The sequence below is a fragment of the Pseudoliparis swirei genome, chromosome 18 (assembly GCF_029220125.1).
Source record: "Pseudoliparis swirei isolate HS2019 ecotype Mariana Trench chromosome 18, NWPU_hadal_v1, whole genome shotgun sequence".
Lineage (NCBI taxonomy): Eukaryota > Metazoa > Chordata > Actinopteri > Perciformes > Liparidae > Pseudoliparis > Pseudoliparis swirei.
In genome coordinates this window covers 4,043,315-4,068,554 of record NC_079405.1, presented here as the reverse complement: position 1 = coordinate 4,068,554, position 25,240 = coordinate 4,043,315, and the positions used below count along the sequence as shown (strand labels likewise).

General features: G+C 40.3%; 1 protein-coding gene across 1 annotated transcript; it reads left to right on the top strand.

Moving 5' to 3' along the window:
- The first annotated feature begins 1,737 nt into the window (after window positions 1–1,737).
- st3gal8 (ST3 beta-galactoside alpha-2,3-sialyltransferase 8) lies at window positions 1,738–25,061 on the top strand. The gene is made up of 9 exons (XM_056437147.1): window positions 1,738–1,844; window positions 16,832–17,172; window positions 17,316–17,442; window positions 17,536–17,674; window positions 18,629–18,822; window positions 19,624–19,803; window positions 20,548–20,593; window positions 22,041–22,160; window positions 22,328–25,061. Exons 2-9 carry the CDS (start codon window positions 17,034–17,036, stop codon window positions 22,493–22,495), a joined length of 1,113 nt encoding a protein of 370 aa, XP_056293122.1. The 5' UTR covers window positions 1,738–1,844; window positions 16,832–17,033; the 3' UTR covers window positions 22,496–25,061.
- Window positions 25,062–25,240: the final 179 nt, after the last annotated feature.

The following is a 25,240-nucleotide window of genomic DNA, read 5'->3' as shown; positions in this document are numbered from 1 at the left end:
TACAAGAATAAATGTATAAATACAGAAATAAATACAGCAATTAATATATATAAGTTATAACTCAACAGGACATCATTAAATAAATGTATTTCTACATTTCTGTATTTCTTCATTTATTTATATCTCTATTTATGTGTCCACACGTATTTCTTCATTTATTTATGTGTGACATTTACGTGTCCGTATATTCAAATGAGCTGGGCGGTCCGAACCTCATTGTTGAACAGGATTGGTCAAGTCAGGGAGCAAGACAGAAGCAATCGATCCCTAGCACTTGGATCTGTAGACGAACAGCGTTTATTATGCATTCTTGTCTGTACATTCTAAATACTACTGTTGAGTCACGGAATGTAATTTAAGGATGTTTTCAGCCGAGAAGTTAGTTGTTTAAGCATCAAATCTGTGGTCGGTTTATCGAGATTCAGTCTAATAAGGATATGCGACGGAGATTTGAGGTCCTGCTCGCGGGACCTCTGAGCTCCGGGCGCCGGGCGCTCAGCGCGCTGTGTGGCCGCCGAGAGAAGCCTGATCTCGGCAGGACTTTTTGAAATGCTCCGCTGGCTCTGACGTCTCCGTAGCGGCTAAACATGAGATATAATTAGGTTTTTGAGGATCTAAAGAGCACAACGAGTTTATTATTTACTAAAAGATAACGTTACGTCAATTTGACTGAGGGTTAAGATTCATAACTTCATATTGTAGCGACCCTGGGTCAGGAAAGCTACGAGACGTTGTATATTTATTATCGTTTATTCGTAGCCTACGCCAAACAACAGTGAACACCGCAACACATTCTACTCCACTGTAAATTATTTTACAGTGAATAATTTGAGTAAATTCATGCGCAAGAACAGTTGATGTGGTGACGTCACAAGACCAGAAAGACCGTCCTGCGTCCTCGAGAGTCTGGACTCCCAAAACCAGACTCCAAAGACCAGACTCCAAAAGAACACGAGTCTGTACTCAGTGTTCTTGGAATTGATAAACGGCTGAAGTCAAAAAGCTGTCGAGGCTAACTTCTGCTAACGGTGAGCTGAGCGAGTCAACTTCAGCGTCATGTGCCAGGCAGAAGTAGTAGAGCACAACACACCAGGTGCATCACACTCCTGTGACCAATCATGCTTTAGACAGAGGTTCGGACCGCCCCAGCTCATTTGAATATACGGACACGTAAATGTCACACATAAATAAATGAAGAAATACGTGTGGACACATAAATAGAGAAAAATAAATGAAGAAATACAGAAATGCAGAAATATATTTATTTAATGATGTCTTGTTGATTTATAACTTATATTTATTCATTCCTGTATTTATTTATTTATTTATACATTTATTTATTTATTTATACATTTATTTATTTATTTATACATTTATTTAAGCATTTATTTATTAATTTATACATTTATTTAAGCATTTATTTATTTATTCTTGTATTTATTCATGCATTCATTTATTTATTTATTTATACTTAAGTCATTTTAAGTCCTCCATAGGGTGGGGGGGGGTGAGAACAGTTGCGAAACACATCTGCCACGAAAACACACACACACACACACACACACGCACACACTGACAACATCAAGGCACCTCTGGAAAAAAATCCCTTCTACCTCCTCCCCCCACTTCGTGCGCCCCCCACCCCCCCCTCTCTCTCTCTCTTCCCCCCGCCCCCCCTTTCCTCTCCCCGGTGGGCGGGGCCTGTTAGTTCTGCATCATCGTGCCCCAATACTACTCTGCAGCTTCACAAAGAGAGAAGAAGAAAAAGCATCCGGACGTCGCTCCTTCACGTGAAGTCCTTCTTCTCACCGGAGATTTGTGCCGTTCAACCGGCTGTTTACCAGGTCAGTGTGTGTGTGTGTGCGCGCGCGCGCGTGTGTGCGTGTGTGTGTGGGGACCCCGGGGCACAGCCCACAAAGTGTGTGTGTGTGTGTGTGTGTGAGTGTGTGTGTGTGTGTGTGTGTGTGTGTGTGTGTGTGTGTGTGTGTGTGTGTGTGTGTGTGTGTGTGTGTGTGTGTGTGTGTGTGTGAGAGTGTAGGTGTGTGTGTGAGAGTGTGTGTGTGTGGTGGAAACTTAAGACCTGCAAACTTCGGGTGAAGTTTTCCACCGAACTTCGTGCCGGTTCCAGCTGCTCGGTCCAGCTGTCCTCCTCGCGCTGTCCTCCTCGCGCTGTCCCCCTCGCGCTGTCCTCCTCGCGCTGTCCCCCTCGCGCTGTCCTCCTCGCGCTGTCCCCCTCGCGCTGTCCATCTCGCGCTGTCCTCCTCGCGCTGTCCGCCTCGCGCTGTCCTCCTCGCGCTGTTCTCACGCTGCTCGGTCGCTTGTTGCAGTTTGTTGCGCCCAAAATAAAAAGGTGGTGGACAAGATAAGAAAAGAGAGAGAAGTGGAGAGAGGGTGGAGGGGTGTGAGGGGGGAGGGGGAACTGTCGTCAGACTTTCTCGCTCTCCGACGTGACTTTCTCCAGCTTGTGTGTTGCTCGTCCCTCATGCTGGTCTCTGGAGACCTGGTCCGCCTCAGACCACCACAGACCACCCAGCCCTCTCTCTGGTCCCTACAATACCCGTTAGCTGGTTTTACTGCAGCCAACATCGATTAAACTGTTTTAAAAAGTTTATTTTAACTTCCATTTAACTCAGTTAATAATAACTTAGTTTATATATTTATTTATATATATTTATTTTATTTTCAAATTGTTCACTTTAATGAATTAATCTAAATTAAAGTGACACACATTTTTTATTTTGACATTTTTAATATTTTAATATTTCTTTTTTTAATTTTATTTGTTTAATATTTTAGTATTATTTACAGAAATCATTACGATCACTTTTATTTTCCACATTGTCCTCCATCATCATCATCGTCATCTTCATCATTATCGTCATCATCATCATCATCGCTTTGTAATAACACAGTCACGTGAATAAACCTTTTCTAAAAGAATATGAACATTTTCTTTAAGAATTTCGGAACATAAATCTATTAAAATATCGTCTCCCTCTTTAAGGTCTTGAAACATCAGGCCTTTATCTTAAATACCACCAGACAAACACAATATAGGCTGAACTGACGTTCACATTATAATTACTATTAATAACTTGCAGAAACAACATTTATTTATTTACATAATCACGGTTTGTTTGAAATGACGATTAAAGTCTTATTTCTTATTTTGCATTGTCAGGTTTCTGGTGTTCATTAGAGAAGAGAAGAGGCAGAATTGGGGTTTTGCATGATTACCATGACAACCAGTTCATCTAATAGTTATATTTTGCTTTCCTCGTCGAGAACGAACATGTATTCCTCTGTTTCCGTCGGTGAGTCCGTTCAGAGACGTGTTTTAAATTCCTTTTGGTGATAAAACAAGATAAACTTTGAGTTGTTTTTCATTCCTAAAAATAAACAAGGAAACAGGTCAAAGTTCACTGACTTTGAGTGGGAGTGCAGGAGCAGGCTGTACCTGGGCGGCCGGTTTGTTGACATCAATCAGTGCGGACAGTGGGTTGTATTTAATTAGGTAGAAGATTATTGAGTCGCACGGTTGGAAATTAGCAACTGCCACAATCCAAATGCAAAAAGGTTAATTAAGGAGCGTCCGGGAGACGATGGAGTCAACCAGACAACTCTCTGAAACTCTGGAAAGTGTAATTCGTTTCACGGATGATTTCCACCCCCGGAGTTGATAATTAAGCGAAGGCTGTTTTTTGTGCATTCTTGAGCTGACTCAAAGTCACTTTCAGGAACAACAACAAACATTTCACAACACTTTCCCATCAACTTGAGTTAACTTAAAGAACTTGAACATGTATATATATTAATAATAATATGTATATATATAGATGTACTGTATTATCTTGTATATTATTTTATATATATATATATATACTGTATATATAGATGCACTGTATTATCTCATATATATTTTTATATTATTTAATATATATATATATATATGTAGATATACTGTATTATCTTGTATATCATTTATTTAATAGATATATATATAGATGTATGTATATATATATATAAATGTACTGTATTATCTTGTATATATTTATATAATATGTACTTAATATATATATATATATATTTATATATAACAGCTGTTATGTATTATCTAGTATAGATTTGTATATTATTTATTTTATATATATGTATATATGTACTGTATTGTATCATGTATTTGTATATTATTTATTTTATATATATATAGATGTACTGTATTGTATCATGTATTTGTATAATATTAATTTAATATATATATATATAGATGTACAGTATTATCTCGTATATATATTTGTATAATATTTATTCTAAATATATATATACAGGACTGTCTCAGAAAATTAGAATATTGTGATGAAGTTCTTTATTTTCTGTAATGCAATTCAAAAACAAACATGTCATGCATTCTGGATTCATTACAAATCAACTGAAATATTGCAAGCCTTTTATTCTTTTAATATTGCTGATTATGGTTTACAGCTTAAGAAAACTCAAATATCCTATCTCTAAATATTAGAATATCATGAAAAAGTATACTAGTAGGGTATTAAACAAATCACTTGAATTGTCTAATTAACTCGAAACACCTGCAAGGGTTTCCTGAGCCTTGACAAACACTCAGCTGTTATAAATCTTTTTTTTTACTTGGTCTGAGGAAATATTAAAATTTTATGAGATAGGATTTTAGAGTTTTCTTAAGCTGTAAGCCATAATCAGCAATATTAAAAGAATAAAAGGCTTGCAATATTTCAGTTGATTTGTAATGAATCCAGAATGCATGACATTTTTGTTTTTTTAATTGCATTACAGAAAATAAAGAACTTTATCACAATATTCTAATTTTCTGAGACAGTCCTGTATAGATGTACTTTATTATCTCGTATAGATTATTATATTATTTATTTGATATATTTATGATGTACAGTATTGTCTCGTATATATATTTGTATATTATTTACAGTGTGACCGTTATGCTCTCTGCTGTGTTATTATCTCTCCTCTCCTCCCTATAATATTCCTCTTTATGAAGCCTGTGGTTACCTTGTTTAAGGACTCTTTCATTATCCACAGAGGTCTGAGGTGCTCACAGTTGGTTGTCATGGTTTTATTGCTGCTCCCTCTCAGTGTGTTATCTCCTACACTTTCCTTCAGAAACACTTAAGATAAGATCAAACTATTGATTAAGGACGTAGTTTATTGTTACAACAACCGCGCAAGAAAAATAGCTGTTAGACGTTTCTAGAATATATGTCGGACCCATCTGCTCTCTGCTGACAATGGTTGGCCTGCACTTCAATGTGTTTATCTACCTGTCTAGTCTCGGAAATATATATACATATTTATCATTTTTTGTGAAATACAGGCAGAGCCAAAAGGTTTTGTATTCACCATTATATATATATATATATATATATATATATATATATATATACTGTATATGTCTTTACTTTACACACACATATATATAATATATATATTTCATTTGCTGAAAATGTTGAAGACAGAACATTTGTGCTCTGCCTGTTTTTCACTATATATATAAATATATATATATATTTACATATATTTATATATATTTATATATATATATAAATATATATTTACATATATTTATATATATATAAAATAAAATGCAGTTAAGGGGAAGATAGGAATGGAAAAGAAGAGGCCGAGAAGGACAGATAGAGGTAAAGAATAAAGAGGATGTGGGAGAGAAGACAACAGAGAATAGGAGGTAGAGGAGGCGTGGAGGAAGTAGTGAAGTTAAATAGGAGGTAGAGAAGGATTAGATGAAGTAAAGAATGGGGAGGACCATGTAGAGAAGTGGAGGAAACACAAGGAAAGGTAACTGAGGAGGTGAGAACAAGGTGCAAAAGAGAAGGAGGAGGTTTTGAAGGAGTGCTAGAGGGGAGGAAGAAAGGGAGAGGAGGTAGGGAAGGAGAGGAGGGAGTAGGGAAGGAGTGGAGGAGGTGGACATGCAAGAGGGAGAAGAGAAAGAGATGAGGAAGTACACACAGTGGATCTACAGTATATACATATATATATATAATATTATATATATGTATATATAATATACATATATATACATTTGAGATTGTTTGTGCTCCTCAGCTGCTCCGTTTAGATTTTATTGTTTTTTATTGTAATTTAATCTCCGACACATCTCCTACAAAAACACTTAAGATAAAATGTATTGATCCCCAGATGAGACGAAGTGTATCGATCAACAGTTTGGATCAAACTTTATTGATCCCGATGAGGATGCAGTTCAGCAATACAGCCGCACTACAGACGAAGGGGTAATAAATATACATATATACAATACTAGGATAATACTTCTTCAGTATTCCCATGATAGTTATTCTGCACCTCTTTTTAATATATTATGTAATATTCTAAAGTTGTTTGTATAGAATCTCATTATGTAATATACTAATTTAAATATATTCACGTCTAAGTCGTATATAACGGAAAAAACGACATATTTGTGAAGCTGAAATCTGAATTAAAGTAACGATTACCTGATTATTAACAGAGTTAAAAATGAAATGTTTTTATCCATCCAAGGTGATCAATTAATGATCAATACAGCTCTCGACAACACAGTTGGTGTTATTGTATTTGACGACATCATAATACTTCTCTGGGACATTTAACTTCACTGTACTCTTCTATTGTACTCCTATAATACTAAATATTGATCTCTGTTGGGTCGGTTTTGACCTTTTGACCTCAATTTCCTTCTTCCAGTTCTTTTCTATCTGACGTGGAGCAGTTCTCTCCAAAGATTAGTGACTTTATTTTGTATTTAATAACATTTCTTCTCCTCTTTTTGCCCGTAATGTTCCCGTTACTCCTCTCTTGCTTCCCGTTGAACATTTTATTTCTTCTATTTAACGTTCTGTGGTATTCTTGTGGAGACGAGTATAATTCCGATCCTCGTGGGATGAATTTAGACTCTGCGGTGTAGATATATTGATATGTATCTGTGCGTCTGTAATAAGCCGTGTGTGTGTTAACGGTCCGGTGGCGCTCGACGTGACTCTGCGATTCCGAGCTGGAGGTTGATGGGTTACAACTGAAACCATAGATGACATAATTATAGAACCTCCGTCTCTCTCTCTCTTTGGAGAGGATATAATTAAAGAGGGCTGACTCTAAATCTGAACTCAGAAACAGATTGTTAACGACTCGAGTCGGTTTTTATTCTCACTATCACAGAGTTATTTAACGTCGGATGGACTTTCTACATTTTTTTTCCGTCTTTAAAGTCTCACTTCTCGTAAAGAAAAAACCTTTTTAATAAGGTGTGTGTGTGTGGGGGGGGGGGGGCGGGGGCTCCCCCAGACAGGAAATGGGTGTCGTCTTTACGGAGCAGACAGCTGCACCCCGAGGACTCGCTCTCTAAGCGGAGAGTACAGATATAAAGTAGACGAGTCGGTCTGAGTCAGAGTTGTAACTGGAAGGGGAGTGAGTTTCTGAGAGGTTGCTGAAAACCCTTTAAAAGAGAGAGAGAGAGAGAGAGAGAGAGAGTGTGTGTGTGTGTGTGTGTGTGTGTGTGTGTGTGTGTGTGTGTGTGTGTGTGTGTGTGTGTGTGTGTGTGTGTGTGTGTTCGTGTTCGACACATTTTCCATTGGGCCTCGGGTCAGTGACACTTGACAGAAATAAAGTCGTGTTCCTGCCGTCTTCGTGGAAACTGAAACATTCAACCGTAAAGAGGGTAAAGAGGAAAATAGGTAGAATGAGATAAAAGGGGTAAACAAGTTAAAGAGATAAAATAGGTAAAAGAGGTTTAGAGGTGTTTAGATGTTTAGATGTTTAAATTTTTAAATGTTTAGATGTTTAGATGTTTAGATGTTTAGATGTTTAAATGTTTAGATGTTTAAATGTTTAAATGTTTAGATGTTTAAATGTTTAAATGTTTAGATGTTTAGATGTTTAAATGTTTAGATGTTTAGATGTTTAGATGTTTAAATGTTTAGATGTTTAGATGTTTAAATGTTTAGATGTTTAGATGTTTAAATGTTTAGATGTTTAAATGTTTAGATGTTTAAATGTTTAAATGTTTAGATGTTTAGATGTTTAGATGTTTAAATGTTTAGATGTTTAAATGTTTAGATGTTTAAATGTTTAGATGTTTAAATGTTTAGATGTTTAGATGTTTAGATGTTTAGATGTTTAAATGTTTAGATGTTTTGATGTTTAAATGTTTAGATGTTTAGATGTTTAAATGTTTAGATGTTTTGATGTTTAAATGTTTAGATGTTTAAATGTTTAGATGTTTAAATGTTTAGATGTTTAGATGTTTAAATGTTTAAATGTTTAGATGTTTAGATGTTTTGATGTTTAGATGTTTTGATGTTTAAATGTTTAGATGTTTAGATGTTTAAATGTTTAGATGTTTTGATGTTTAAATGTTTAGATGTTTAGATGTTTAAATGTTTAGATGTTTTGATGTTTAAATGTTTAAATGTTTAGATGTTTAGATGTTTAAATGTTTAAATGTTTAGATGTTTTGATGTTTTGATGTTTAGATGTTTAAATGTTTAGATGTTTAGATGTTTTGATGTTTTGATGTTTTGATGTTTAAATGTTGAGATGTTTAGATGTTTAGATGAGCGTGGCGTGCTCTCATTGAGCTCGTCTTCACCTCACCGGGTCAGTAACCTTAATAAATAACTGTTTGACCGCTCTGTGTGTTCACAGCTCATCAATCCCTCTGTGGGTCTCTCGTATTTATCAGGTGTCCCACGACCCAGTGACATTTATCTCGTGACCTTATCTCGTTTTTATCCTGATGGTAAACACAACGTTCACGTTGTTTTCTGCACACTCGGCTGAAAAGTTTCTCCTGACAACTTCAGGTTGTTATCACATAAAACACGTGTGCATGTGTAGCTCTAGATGTGTGGAACTCACGACTATGAGGTGTTTTGTCTCCTCTGGGTTTTCTATGGTTACGTCCTTCGGTCACTTTTATTTGTTTTCATTTTTTTTTTTTTATGCAACAAGGTCGACGCACAAACCAATCACAACGCACGACAACGCGGAGGCTCCGTAGTCCCCAAACAAGAGGGCAGCGCTTTGCCTTATTCCAGATCCACTCCTTCGGTTCTTACTTTTCACAATAAAAGCCCGAGGCACTGTGTAACCGCAGAGTATTTAGCTAATTTATTTTTAGTATTTTCCTCCGACAGATTAATAGACTCTCACAAATTTGCATCGATTCGTAAAGATTAAATAAATATTCCACATTTGTGCCGATTATTCCTTTGTGTATTGAACCGTGAACGACGTGATCAGAGAACAAATGAATCTTACCAGAAATGTGACGTCAGCTTTCAAGACTTGACAAGTATTACAGTAATAGTCGTTTGGATTGCTGTCAGACAAGTTTGAGATCCACTTGTGGGATCTTATGTGGGAAGTTATGGGACCTTTTGTAGTTGGGTAATAAATACAAGAACTTACTTGGAGAGATATATTTTAATCCTGGACAATAAAACCACGACTACGACAGGTAAGTTTATGTTATTTAATCAAACTGAGCCTTTTAAACTTTTTAAATAAACCGCTTTTTTATTAAAATATAGAGAACGAGAGAAAATATATAAATATAGCAAAAAGCTTCTTCTCCTCCAGGGACCATGTTTCATGTTTCTCTAACTTCACATGAGGAAAAGAAAGAATATTTAAAACACTGTAGCTCTAGGTCTAATCCCCGTCCCGCCGCGTGGCAGGTGGTGTGAGAGTCAACACCGTTCTTCTTCTGTGTCAACGGAGGTCAGAGGTCACGGAGAAAGAAGAAGCGAGAGAGAAAGAAGGGAGAGTTTTTTTGGTATGTGGCTTTCTCTGTACAGGAAACCATGTGACCTTTGAACCCCGCCTCCGCCTCCGAAGCCTGAAATAACACTCACTCAGCAGACCGATAAACCTCGCGACCCCAAACCCACTCAGATCAACACTGACACTCGTATAGGGATTATTTAAATATTCCAAAAAGCATATTCAGTTTAGGTTATTTCTGCGTGCTATTTGACGATATTATTCAACGGTGGTTGCGGTAATAAAACGGGGGGAAGCTGTGGTTTCTCGGTCAAACAGTCGACCACCTTTAAAAATCTTTAAATAAAATCATATCTTGTCGCAAAGAAGTGAAACTCCAGTCGTTGACCATATTTTCCACGTATCTGTTTTTAATCGTTAGTGTGGATATCTTAGTGTGAGGCTCTCAATACTATATATATATATATATAAGATATAACATATTTTTTAAATATATATATATATACAGGACTGTCTCAGAAAATTAGAATATTGTGATGAAGTTCTTTATTTTCTGTAATGCAATTAAAAAAACAAAAATGTCATGCATTCTGGATTCATTACAAATCAACTGAAATATTGCAAGCCTTTTATTCTTTTAATATTGCTGATTATGGTTTACAGCTTAAGAAAACTCAAATATCCTATCTCTAAATATTAGAATATCATGAAAAAGTATACTAGTAGGGTATTAAACAAATCACTTGAATTGTCTAATTAACTCAAACACCTGCAAGGGTTTCCTGAGCCTTGACAAACACTCAGCTGTTATAAATCTTTTTTTTTACTTGGTCTGAGGAAATATTAAAATTTTATGAGATAGGATTTTAGAGTTTTCTTAAGCTGTAAGCCATAATCAGCAATATTAAAAGAATAAAAGGCTTGCAATATTTCAGTTGATTTGTAATGAATCCAGAATGCATGACATTTTTGTTTTTTTAATTGCATTACAGAAAATAAAGAACTTTATCACAATATTCTAATTTTCTGAGACAGTCCTGTATATATAATATTTTATTTCTTATAATTATATATACGATTTTTTTTATATATATATAAAATATTTTACATCTTATTTTATATATATAAGATATACAAGTTTTTTATATATATATAATCTTTTATATCTTATTATATGAAAGATATAAAAGATTTTTTTGAATATATAAAATCTTTTATATCTTATATATATACAAGATATAAAAGACTTTTAAAAATATATATAACATATTTTATATCTTATATGTATGATATACAATATTTATTTTGAATAAATATACATAAAAAATATTTTATATCTATTTATACATATATATATATAGATATAACATATTTTCCAAATATATATATAAATATAAAAGATTTTGTATCATATATATAAGATATATATATATAAAATATTTATATATATATATGTATACAGGCACGTGCACAGACATTTTGGGGGGCAGGTGCTCAAACCCCAAAAAAGGGCACCCAATGTCAAAAGAAAATTCTGACAGAGCTGAAGCATAAGCATCAATACACTGATGATGCTGTCCTCGACCTGCGTCTCCTCTGGCAGCATCAGACAGCTAGCTTACATTTTCTTTATGAATAAAGATGAATTATTATATAGCAACAACAGTACAAGCGTTCTGATTGGCTAATGGGCGTCATGCCAGCCACGTATTGCCCTCCTCGCTGGTCTGATACGGATCCGTATTGCCCTCTGACGTCATTTTCAAAATGAGCAATATTGATAGACATCAACAGCCAAGAGCAGTGGTCCTCAAACTAAGGCCCGGCCCTCTGAACAATACCAGAGAGGCCTTATGATTTTTTTTTCAGTCTAGCCACGCAAATCCTAGACTAGCCAGTGAAATAGAACGGAATAAGATCTCTCTCTCTTTTCTCTCTCCTCTCTCTCCCTCTCTCTCTCTTTTCTCCTCTCTCTCTCTTCTCTCTCCTCTCTCCCTCTCTCTATTCTCTAAACATAACTAACGTCAGTAAACAGCTGGACGAGGCTTTGAAATCACGGATTTCGTGAGTTTTTGTTTATTAATTTTTTTAGGAAACGTCGGACCAGTTGTGACGTCATGTTTTCAGCAGCGCTAATGTTGTGGTTGATTTATCACAAAACAACGTCAGGGGACAAACACCATCATGACCTGTGTGTCTGATGCTGCGGGTCAGAGGAGAAGGAGGTGCACCCGTTTCGTGGCGCGAGGAGCACTGCAGGGAGGAGGAAGTGGAGGAGGAGGAGGAGGGGGGGGAGGGGGCGACGCGGAGCATGTCGGGGCGAAATTCTCAATAACTCAAATAAATGCCCCGTCGGATATTAAAACACATTTGGGGGGACTTGATGACAGAAAGAGTAACTTTTATTCTTAAATACGGATGAATGAAAAAAACGTGTCTCCAGCAAAAAGGGCACTTTTCTCATCCAGGGCAAAGGGGCTGGTGCTTGAGCACCACTAGGGCTCTATCTGTGCATGTGCCTGTATGTATGTGTGTATATATATATATATATATATATATATATATAAATGAAGAGAAGAGATAATGGTCTGTTGCTTTTTAAAAGGGTGTAGTTGCTTTTTTTTTTTCTATTATCGCTATATTAGTGTATTAAAGGACAATAACATAGTGTATCCTCATTGCAACAAGAGGAAGTCACAAAGACGATGTCACAATCTCACATTTCAGGAACTCAATATGAAGTTGAGTGAGATGGATTCATGTGAGATAATGTGCCCGTTTCACAGTCGACATGTTCACGTAAATAACCGAATGACGTGAAGCAGCACAAATTCAACACGTCGATTTACGTTCTAGTTTACAACAGTTTTAATAAACCAGGAAGCACCGATTGAGCCGGTTTGACCCGGTTTGACCCGTGTGCACCAGAATATATTAATCGGACCGCGCTGCATATTTTAAACTTTCATTCAAGCCACCTGCGCGGATGAACACATGAATATTCAGCAATACTGGCCACTGGCTCCCATTCAAAACCATGATTATTTAACGTAGATATCGATCCCTGTTCTCTCCGTGTGGACTTCCACACACTTTGTTTCTGGCCCGCTTATGTTGTCGACGCCCTCTTGGACCGTCTCACAGTCCACATGGCGCCGCAGCAGTTTAGAGGTCATCGTCCTGCAGCTTTCCCCCAGAGAGCGTTGAACTCTCTGGGGAGGAAATGAGCAACAGGAACTCAACAGGAACTCAACAGGAACTCAACAGGAACTCGTGTGTGTCAGTGTTGAGCCGTCAGAATCTGCCCCGACTCGCCCGCTCTGTTCTCGCAGTAGCCGCAGAGCTGTGATGATACGTGCAGAAGTTTTACGAGTTACCGTTGACACTTGGTCAGAGGCGATCGTCTTCAGAGAGATATTTAGTGTCTCTGCGTTTGATTTCTTCTCTCATTTCGGGGAAATGTGCAAAAATATCTTTTCAATTGAGTAAAAAAACACATCTTTCCCGACTATACCTTGAATAAAAACAGATGAGCACTTCAGTGGCATTTGAATGGTATTAGTCATGGTATCTTTGTAGTTTACTTAGTTACTTTCTTGATTGTTGTTGTTCTGAGTTTGTACTCATGGTTGATCTCACTTATTGTAAGTCAATTTGAATAAAAAGGTCAGTTAAATGACATGTAATGTAAAGTAATGTAAAGTAAAGCCTTCATTGTGCTTGACTGTTAAGAGAATCTTGTTTTGAACGCTGCGTTTAAAAAACCTCGCTTGACTCTATATTCATATATTATCATATGAAAAGCTGCACAATTAATTAGATTGTTAGAGAGTCGGGCAGTAAACACATATTAATCACGATTAATCACGTCCGAGTAGTCTTTGGTTGAATGCAGGTAAACTGTCTGTGTGGAACTCACCGGCCGAAATGCATTCTGGGAAACATCCGGCCATCGTCTGACGATGATCTCTCTTTTTCATTGGTTTAAAATGATCGAACGCGTCGTCCTGAACGTCTCACATCCTGGTCCCGTGAACTTTTCAAGTTTAAAAAACAAGATTTGAGATTTGTATCAACACCAGAGACGCCGTCATTTCCTGAAATTGAACTCACCTCAGTTTTCTGTACGGTTTATGAAACAGATTTCGCTTCACTAAGTGACTCAGTGATGGATTCAATGTTCACACTTGTTACAGAAATGGTCACGTTGACATCACAGCTATGCAACAATGTGCATGTTTGAAAAGGAGCTTTAGTGTGTGTGTTTGTGTGTGTGTGTGTGGTATGTGTGAGTGTGCACGTTCATGTGTGTGTAGAAGCAGTTACAACACTGAAATAGATATAAGTCACTCAACAAAGTAAATAAAAAACACACACAGACATAGGTCAGCTGATTAGGACTGCACACACACACACACACACGGTGAGTGAGGGACATTGAAGCAGACAGGAGGAGAGCGAGAGCTGAAACAGGAGAAGCTGAACTGAATCCAGATCTGATTGGTATTCAGAGAGCGAGTTTGTCTGCAGGGAAACATTCCTGCATGAGGAGAGGGGAGGTGGGCTGTGGGAGGAAGAGGGGGAGGAAGTGGGGAGGTGGGCTGTGGGAGGAAGAGGGGAGGTGGGCTGTGGGAGGAAGAGGGAGAGGAGAGGTGGGCTGTGGGAGGGAGAGGAAGAGGAGAGGTTGGCTGTGGGAGGAAGAGGGAGAGGAGAGGTGGGCTGTGGGAGGAAGAGGAAGAGGGGAGGTGGGCTGTGGGAGGGAGAGGAAGAGGAGAGGTGGGCTGTGGGAGGAAGAGGGGGAGGAAGAGGGGAGGTGGGCTGGGAGAGGAAGAGGAGAGGTGGGCTGTGGGAGGAAGAGGGAGAGGAGAGGTGGGCTGTGGGAGGGAGAGGAAGAGGAGAAGTGGGCTGTGGGAGGAAGAGGGAAAGAGAGAAGTGGACTGTGGGAGGAAGGGGAAGTGGGCTGTGGGAGGAAGAGGAAGAGGGGAAGTGGGCTGTGGGAGGAAGAGGGAAAGAGAGAAGTGGACTGTGGCTGAAGAGGGAGAGGGAGAGGAACACAATTTCGAGGACCTCTCCCTTCCTCTTCCTCTTCACTATTGTTTAAGATGATGTCATCGTTTAAAAATAAGCTCTTCAGACATCGAGGTCGACGTCACGGTTAGTTATAGATTTGTTTTTTAGTTTCTTGGATGATAAGTTTGTAATATTAGTTCTATATAATTAATAACAGCTTGTGATGCATCATGTGTAGGGCTGCAACAACGAATCGATAAAGGAAACGAATTTCATTATCGATTCGTTGTGTCGCGCGATTATTACGGCGCTCAATAAGTCACGGAGTATAAACAAAGTTGAGTTGAGCGCAGAGCGGCGCAGGAGAAACCAGAGCGGAGTGGAGGAAGAGGAGAGACGGAACGCTGCGTTGTGAGAGCCAATCAGCGCTGAGCTGCTCCTCTGTTGATGAATCTAATTGGCTGCTGCTGCTCACGTGGCGCTGGATGCGGAAGTCATTCACGTAGTTGGAGACATTCACGGAGCTAAGTGCGCCTCCGGGTGACGTTATGACCCCAGACACCAGGGCGCTACATGTCACGACGTGTGTGGCATTTCCACAAGAGTAGAACGTAGAAAACGTGGTTATTTATTCCGTGGCGGAGAGCGGAAAATATTTTTCCACGGAGAAAGGCAACGGAGATAAGCCACGACGCCACTCGCTGTGTGCGCTGCGCGTGCAGACACCATTTAACGGAGAGGAGCAGCGTGTGCGCTCTGATCGCTCTTTTAATGAAGTATCGGAACTAAAAATATGCTAAATCACATCGTTTTTAACGTACGGGTACTTTGTTAGTATCGCTACACTGTGCAGCGTGACAGCAGCAGATGTAGCGGACTAACATTCAAGCTAACCTAACTTCCCAAACGCTGTGGACATCTGAACGCTGATTGGCCGAGACTCGACACGTCCATCAAAGATGTTTTATTGCGAAGAGCACCACTTCACAATTTTTCCGCGTCTCACTGCAATCTCAACGGCAGCGGGCCAGGTGAAAATAATAATAAATTGGAACGCGATATTGTTCAGGGGGCCGGTCCACATGGGGACCACTGCTCAGGAGAGGAAAGCTGTCAGTCTGTTTGTGACGGTTCATCCACATGCTGACCAGTGAACAGGTTCATCACCATGGTGACCAGTGAACAGGTTCATCCACATGCTGACCAGTGAACAGGTTCATCACCATGGTGACCAGTGAACAGGTTCATCCACATGCTGACCAGTGGATCTCCAGGACCTTTCCATGACTTTAAACCACATTTCCATGATTAAACATTTTGTGAAAATTCTGTCTATACGTGACAAAGTGAGAAGATGTAGTATTTAAACTAACAATGAGAATTCCAAAGCATACCGTATATATATACCGTGTAAATTAACATGTGAATAAAACAAATTTGCATTACTTTTCCAAATATTTTGGGATTTTATTTTTTTCAATTACTTTTCTAGGCCTGCTAATAGCCATTTAAAAATTCCATGACTTTTCCAGGTTTTCCATGACCGTACGGACCCTGTTTTGAATAAAGGGTTGAAAATTAAAGTTGTTTTTATTTTTTATCCGATTAATCAATTAATCGATAAAATAATCAACCGATTAATCGATTATCAAAATAATCGTTAGTTGCAGCCCTAATCATGTGTTACAAACTGTTTATTATGGATACTTTGTTTCTTTATGGGTAATACATGTGTCATAAATAGTCTGTAATCAACATATATAATGTTGTTCTTATTAATAATTGATTAATTATAGATGTGATTCCTCTTGTAACGTTAACACGTGTTATCAACACTATAATCACTCATAACTTAATCATCAAGCAGCCGGACCTCAAGCCTGAATCCACAGATTCTTTCATGTTTCTGAAGTTAATTGAGCTCCAAAAGTCTTCGAATTGCAAAGTGAATTAATTTATCTTAATCAAACAAATTCAGTTTCCACTTCTTGTCCACGCCGCTGATGTCGCCGTTTCTTTCCGCCCGAACCAGATGCGAGCGGACTCCCCCCGTCTCCACCAATCGGAGCGCAGCGAGGCTTCGCGGAGATGAAGCTCAGCGGAGAGACGGCCGAACGGGACAAAATGTCCAGATGACGACAGACGGCACCGAAACATGCCGACATAGCAGGCTGAAGGTTTGATTGACGGCTCGGCAACAACGACACGCCCCCCCGCTCGCCATCCGTCCAGCCATGCTGTTGAGGAGGAAGCTGTGCGTTGGCGTGGTGATCACAGCCATCCTCTTCCTCATGCTCGCCAGTCAGAGCATCCAGAGGAGGCACTTCCTGCCTCTGTCCATCAGCTGGGCCACGCCCACCGGCAGGGAGACAGGTGAGGAGCCGGCGTCACCAAAACATCTCCAACCAACGCGCGACACACACTTTGTGATTGCAGTGTTGTGATCGGTTCATATCGATGCCAGAGTTCCCATGATGCAGTGTTCTCTGACTCCTTCTGTCCGTCTGGGTTTGCAGTCGTCGAACCCACAGCGCCCCCTGCTGCTCTGACCCCTGACCCTCCCAGGACCCCCCCTCCTCCTCCCCGCACCGCCCAACCCGAAGCCAAGCAGAAGCCTGCAGAGGACTCCCAGGACGACCCGCGGTAACGTCCAGGAAGTCACGCGCTCCGTTTTTCCGGGGCGATTCCATGTTCCCCCGTCCACGCGTCACTCCTCCGCGTGCTCTCCTCCTTCAGGTCGTGCGGTTGTGCCGAGTCGTGTGTTTCCGACCTGGGGAAGTCGGACTGGTTCAGCCGACGCTACGACGCCGGGCAGCAGCCGGTCCTCCGGGACGTCGACGACGACTTTGACCCCGAGGCGCTCAGATGGTGGCTGGTAAGGACCAAAAGCAAGAGGTGTAGAATGTATAACAACGTGACTCTTGGTTCCTGTCAGACTGGGCCACACTTACTTTGGCTGATGATTGTTTTTGATTACACACTCTATTCGGATTTCTCATTGTTTTATGAGATACTATTTCAAATAATCTTTGAGACATACTATGCTAAGATTTTATTGATAACATTTTTGGACGTATGTACTACGGACTACGACTTCTTCATAAAACAAATGTAAAAAATTCAGACAAACATTAAAAAGAAATTTAAAACAGGGGAAAATGATACACAAAATTATACATATATATATATATATACATACATATATAAACTCATAGATACATCCAAAGACAAACATTTTATTTATTTTTTAGTATTAACATCTATACTCAGATTTTTTATTTGACACTTTTGTCATAAAATTTTTACAACATACTATACACCATTATTTTTTTATGGCATATACGGACACCGGACAAGCCAAAATATGTTTTAACACTTTTTTACTACTTGTCACTGGAAGAGATTTAATGTATTTATCCTTGAATTAAATACTTGAATTGTTGAATCAGCTGAATCGCACAGAATGTTATAAGAAGACCAAAGATTAAAAACAATAGTTATATCGATCAAATCGAGGCCATTGATGAAAATATGTCTGTCAGAAAATATATACAGTATTTTTTAAAGTCTGACATTTGTCAGCTGTCTGGATGAAGAGCCAAACGTCTGAGTCCCTTTCCTGCATTTATGGATTACGTCCTGCTGCAGAATCCATTAGTAGATTACAGGGTTGAAACGCTGCTCACATCATCAGTTTGTTCCTCCGCTGACTTCATACACTGCGGGGAAAAAACACATCATGCAGAGCTGAAGTTATTCTGTATTGTATAAAACATGAAGCCGAAAATAAAAATTTAAAAGTCTTTGATATGCTGCCACTCCTCCACAGAGTCTTCAGCGGTCCGGGAACGACCAGTCTCTGAAGGAAGTGATGTCAGAGATGTTCAAGGTCATTGCCCCGCCCACCGTGGACTTTAGGCCCCTCCCCTCCACTTGCCGGAGTTGCGCGGTGGTCGGCAACTCCGGCAACCTGCGACGGTCCGGAAACGGCAAACTGATCGACTCCCATAACTCCGTGATCCGGTACGAGTTACACACACACACACACACACACACACACACAACCTGATCGACTCCCAGAACTCCGTGATCCGGTACGAGTTACACACACACACACACACACACACACACATACACACACAACCTGATCGACTCCCAGAACTCCGTGATCCGGTACGAGTTACACACACACACACACACACACACAGACAGACACACACACACACACACTCAAACACACTCTCAAACACACACACAACCTGATTGACTCCCATAACTCCGTGATCCGGTACGAGTTACACACACACTCACACACACACACAGACAGACACACACACACACACACACACACACTCAAACACACTCTCAAACACACACACAACCTGATCGACTCCCAGAACTCCGTGATCCGGTACGAGTTACACTCACACACACACACACACACACACAGACAGACAGACAGACAGACAGACACACACTCAAACACACACTCAAACACACACAACCTGATCAACTCCCACAACTTCGTGATCCGGTACGAGTTACACACACACACATACACACACACAGACAGACAGACAGACAGACAGATAGACACACACACACTCAAACACACACACACACACCCACAACCTGATCGACTCCCATAACTCCGTGATCCGGTACGAGTTACACACACACCCACACACACACACCCACACACACACACACACACACCCACACACACACACAACCTGATCGACTCCCATAACTCCGTGATCCGGTACGGGTTACACACGCACACACACACACGCGTGTGACCCTCCTCATCCTCGTCCTCTTTAGGATGAACAAGGCGGTGACCGGAGGATTTGAGGGCGACGTGGGGAATCGGACGACGCATCACTTCCTGTACCCGGAGAGCGCGGTGGACGTGGCCCGCGGCGTGCGCCTCGTCCTGCTGCCCTTCAAACTCAGAGACCTGGAGTGGCTGACCAGCGCGCTGTCCACCGGACAAGTCAAAATGTATTGAATTACACACTAAAGTACCAGTAGAGAGAGAAATGAGGTGTTTTTAATACACTAATGCAGTTTAATGCAGTAGATTATAGATTAATGAAGTTTATCATGTCCTAGTTCGTTAAAACTGTGTATTTAAAACCTCAAAACAAATGTGTTAAATCTAGCGAATACGTCCATGAAACAGCCACATGTCACGTGAAGGCAAAAGGTACCAGATAATGTGTGAGCATTATGTCGTTTTTATATTCTTTATGTATTTAAATATACATAACAAATGTTGATAAAGTTGAATACATGAAGCATTTACATCAGACTGTTGTTTTCATAGGTAAAGACATTATTATTAGAATTATTGAGTGTTTTTTTTTAAACATAGGGAATTTACATATATCAAAATGTTGCATGTTACTATGAACACAGATATGTACATAAATATGTATAAATATACTAAATGAACTGAAAATAGAAAAAAAATATGTTTTCATTAAAATGATAATCAGTATTAAACATGCAGAAGATAAATTAATACCTCGCAGATGTCTACTAAAAAGTTTAAATATCTACAGAAATAAATCTGAAAAAACAGCTGTCTGTAAAATAAAAAAATACAATCTATGTTTTATATACCCAACAATACGCCTGAATATTAATGTGTGTTTTAATGTGAGCTTTCTTGTTTTTCTATATAAAGAGAAACATAAACGAAGCTTGAACTCTATAATGAGCTGTTATTGTTTCTGTGTTCAGGACCTACATGAGGGTTAAAGAGCGAGTGGAGGCGGATAAAGACAAGGTAAAATAAACGCTCCGTCATGTTTACAGGACGTTGTTACAGCTCAGTCGGGTTTAAATATGTTGTCATCGACTCATTTGAAGGTTTAATGGGTCAATTTGACGACGCTTGATGTTTTAATTTACGGTAAAATGTCTGAAAAGTCAAAATTAATCTAAAAGTTAGACCAGGGATTCCCAAAGTGTGGTGCGCGCACCCCTGGGGGTGCGCGAGCTGCCTCTAGGGGGTGCGCGAGAGGAAAAATGTAATGGTGGTCTAATGGTGTAATAATTAATATTAAACATTCTCAGGGCTCTTAAGTGTCATTTCGGTCTTAACCAGTGGCGTCCCTAGGCTAAAAAATGTTTTTTAATTAGCCCCGAATGTTAATTTAAAAAAAAAGATTTGGCACACAAGTGGTTAACACCTCCAGGTCGCACGTGACATCATTCACCCAAAGCAGCGGAGTCAGACTGGCAGCAGGCGCACGTAACAGCAAGCTGCTGTCTGAGAGTGTTTCTATGTCTACACATTTCGCTGCTTCACTCCTCTGGGCTAAGCCCAGCGCCGCCGCTCCCATAACGCGCATCGCTCCCCCCCGTCAACAACTCTTCTCGGCTCGATGCCGGCGCGCGTAACGCCCAGCCGTGATGCGCGCACAGGTGAGCACACTCTCACTAGCACTTCCCGTCAACAACTCTTGCATTCTGTTTTTTTTTACGGTGCGGGGGATTGGGGGTGCGTGAACCAGGCGCGTCTCTAGGATTTGGATACATCCGGGGCTTAGCCAGTGCGAGCGTTGTCGACGGGGGGGGGGGAGCAGCGAAATTTGTAGACATAGAAACACTCTCAGACAGCAGCTTGCTGTTACGTGCGCCTGCTGCCAGTCTGACTCCACTGTTTTGGGTGAATGACGTCAAGTGCGACCTGGAGGTGTTAACCACTTGTGTTTTTTTGGTTGAAAACATTCGGGGCTAATGAAAAAACATCCGGGGCTTTAGCCCCGGGTGTTTTTTGCCTAGGGACGCCACTGGCGTGAACCCGGTCGGGATATAGAAGGGGGTGCGTGGCCGTGGTCTAAAAAGTTTGGGAACCCCTGAGTTAGACCAAAGCGTCAGTAAAAAGTCAAATTTGAGTTCAAATCCGGTACATTTTTATTTTAATAACCTGTAAATAACACAGTTACTGTACGATTATCTCTTTACTTTACAGAAATAAAGTTAAACCAAAATTATTTAAATACAGTTGATTATTTTTTTTCTATTCTGTTTTCATATTATGTATTTATGTTTAAAAACTACAGGTATTTACCACATGCTTATTTAAAAACTGCCAATGGACATGAACGCCTTGAACGCGTTGCCATGGTAACATTGCATTGTGTGTGTGTGTGTGTGTGTGTGTGTGTGTGTGTGTGTGTGTGTGTGTGTGTGTGTGTGTGTGTGTGTGTGTGTGTGTGTGTGTGCAGATCCTGGTGGTGAACCCGGTGTTCTTCAAGTACGCTCACGATCGATGGACCGAGGGTCACGGTCGCTACCCGTCCACTGGCATGCTGGCCATCATCTTCGCTCTGCACACCTGTGACCAGGTAAGAGGGAGGGGCTTGGAGAGGGAGGGGGCGTGGCCTGTGCACTTGAGATAGGGGAGAGTTTTCCAAACAGCCTTTGCTCTTAAATGCATCATTTAGTGCCAGACCAGCCGCACTTGGTCCGGTGGCGTCTTGCGGTACGTCATTGCATCACTTCCTGTCTCCAGGTGTCCGTGTTCGGGTACGGCGCCGACCAGCAGGGCAACTGGCACCACTATTGGGAGGAGAACCACTTCGCCGGGGCCTTCAGGAAGACCGGCGTCCACAGCGCCGACTTTGAAACGCAGATCATCCACCAGCTCGCCCAGGAGGGCAAAATCCGTCTGCACCTGTGACGCAATCACACTGACCTCCTGACCCCCTGACGGGCCTACAGCGATTATGATTACCGTTAGACCTCAGAACTGATGAACTGACCTACATACAGACCCACAGACCTGCTGACTGACCAGCAGATCATTCACCGCTTCATTGTTGTGATCCAAGAACCGGCTGCGTCTCGTCTGGTATCCAGCTGAGTCCAGTTCATTGGCCATCTTGTTTTTGGGGTAATCAGACCCGTGGAAATCAGACGCTGTTGGGCGGCGGCATTTTTTTTACGCTCCCGAATTACCTGTGGACGGGCCCATTTGGGGGTGGGAGGAGCTAAACTAAACATCTCCCCCTGGTGGGCGGAGCTCAGATATCCATCCTGCTGGTTTTAAATGAGTTCCGGCTCAACTTGAATACACACTGATTCTTCTTTTTTCTTCGGGACGCTCCACTATTTCAAAGAACGGACAGACTGTCTGCGACGGCAAGGATTTACCTTAAGCTGGGAAACAACCACAGACCTTTTAAATATTTACAGGTATAACCTCTATTATTATTTTTTCCACTATGAAAAGCACTTTGCCCTGAAGAAGAGGAATTGGCATAAAGAGCCCATTTTAGTTACAAAGACGTTTAATATTTTAGGGTCCATTTATTCTCACGGTAATCCGTCCTGGTCTCGGAGATGCTCTTTGAACCGGCAACGGGTCGATGGCTTGGAGATTTCTCTCACGTCTACATTTTTTAAATATTGAGCTGAAGCACTGGTTACCGGACAAAGTTCATGGCAATCGGTAAAAAGTTAAACTCTGCAACAAGAACTTCAGAGTTTATTCGTTGAACTTCATGGAAAGTCGCGACGTAACGACGAGAAGACTGCAAGACTTTGAGCTAAAGATTTAACCAACAAAACTTAACGAGGAAAATGTGTGTGTGTGTGTGTGTGTGTGTGTGTGTGTGTGTGTGTGTTGCATGGATGAGTGGATAAATGAAGAGCAATGTAAATCCGACCAAAAATACCATCCAACCACATGAATGAAGAGTGTAACCAGTCCAGCAGGGGGCAGTCCAGTCCAGCAGGGGAAAGTCCAGTCCAGCAGGGGGCATACCAGTCGGCCGTCTCCTGGACTGGAGGTGACATCATGCAGAGGGCCGTCCCACCTGTACTGAATGTCTGTGGCTTTGTTCACACTGAGAAAGTTTGAGTCTAATGAAAGTCAAATTTGGCTTTTAGAACATATAATTTTTTTTAATGAATTTCGGCAGTTTTCTCTTTCAAAATGTCCCTTTTTTAAATGGTTTTTTTTCGCTATAAAAATCTATAGGAACTGACCTGGCTCATAGAAGAGTTTTCCATAAACTAACTTTTACGTGGGTAATTCATCCATTTTTGCTGCTCATCAAGACCCAAGTCCCACCAATTTAATTAATTGTCTCATAATGAGTATACTGAGAAAAGAAACATTGGTTTTCCATGATACTTAATACTTAAATTATAGAATTAACCTGTATGTATGACTGAAACAGGTCAATTATATTTGTGGTAGTAAACGGTCTTAAATTGAACTTTGATAATTAGGTTGAACACCAAACTGCTTGTTTTGTCTGTTAGCTAAATTAATTGATATCAAGCCTGTAGAAGCTCATCTTTAAAGTCATTGAATTTGCTTGTATGTACTCGTGAGACTTTAAATCAACTTAAAGCTCATTGAAGAGTTTTAAAAGGCCGTGGAACAAACTGACACACATTGAGGGATGAGAGCGATCCCTTGGTTCAGTAAGCTCCGCCCCCCCAGCTGAGGGCCAGTGAGGTGACACGACTGTGGCGAGACCCCCCCCAAAAAAAATCTACCTGCCTCTTATGAGTTTGCAGCTATGATTGTAGAACGGGAGATTTCCATGTATTATTCTTTTGTGCATAAAAGCATCAAAACGTTCAAATCGAGAAAAAGAAAAATGCCTTTTAAAAGTGAGGTTGTGATGTCATTACACACACACACACACACACACTCTGAGTACCCGGCTGCAGAAGCAGACCACCCTTCATTTGACGCAGACCGAGGCCTCTATAAATAATCATGAATGCTGAGTCATCATCTGGAGGCTGAGGCGTTAACACGGCTGCAGTTTAGAGTTTGACCCGGTTTGTCCAACTTCAAACGTGCCGAGTCAGCAGAATCTGAACCATCTGCATCAGCAGCAGCAGCCCTGCAGAGACCCGAGCCGGACTTCACATCCCGACGAGTTCAAGTCAAAATGAGTGACTTCCTCACACTGAAGGAAAAAAATGAAATCAAGTATGAATCCAAAGGTGTGCTTATTAGATTTTTTGCAGTCTGGAAATTTTTAATTTCCGTTAGGAATGCAGAAAGATGCAGAATTCAAATGAAAATCAACCAATCATGAAGTACGTTGAGTTATTGTAGCTTTAATTCAGCTAATGTTTAAACTGTGACTGTTGATGGAAGAAATGACATTTCCACTTCAATGTATTCCTTCATTCACAAAAGCAGACGGACAGAAACGCTGTGATGTTCAGACAGAAACACCAACCGCTGTCTGTTGAATGGAATAAAAGATTTAACTCAAGTTACGCTGTTTTCTTTTTCTTCTGTAAATAAAACCCTCGAGGAAAATGTTGAAACAATCAAATCCAGATGAGAGAAAGTTCTATAAAAGTAAAAAGTTCCTCATGGCAGTGTGTTGCTGCCACCTTAATAAAAACATTCAGCTCAGTTTAAAGTAGATCACTTGTTGTGTTATTAGTA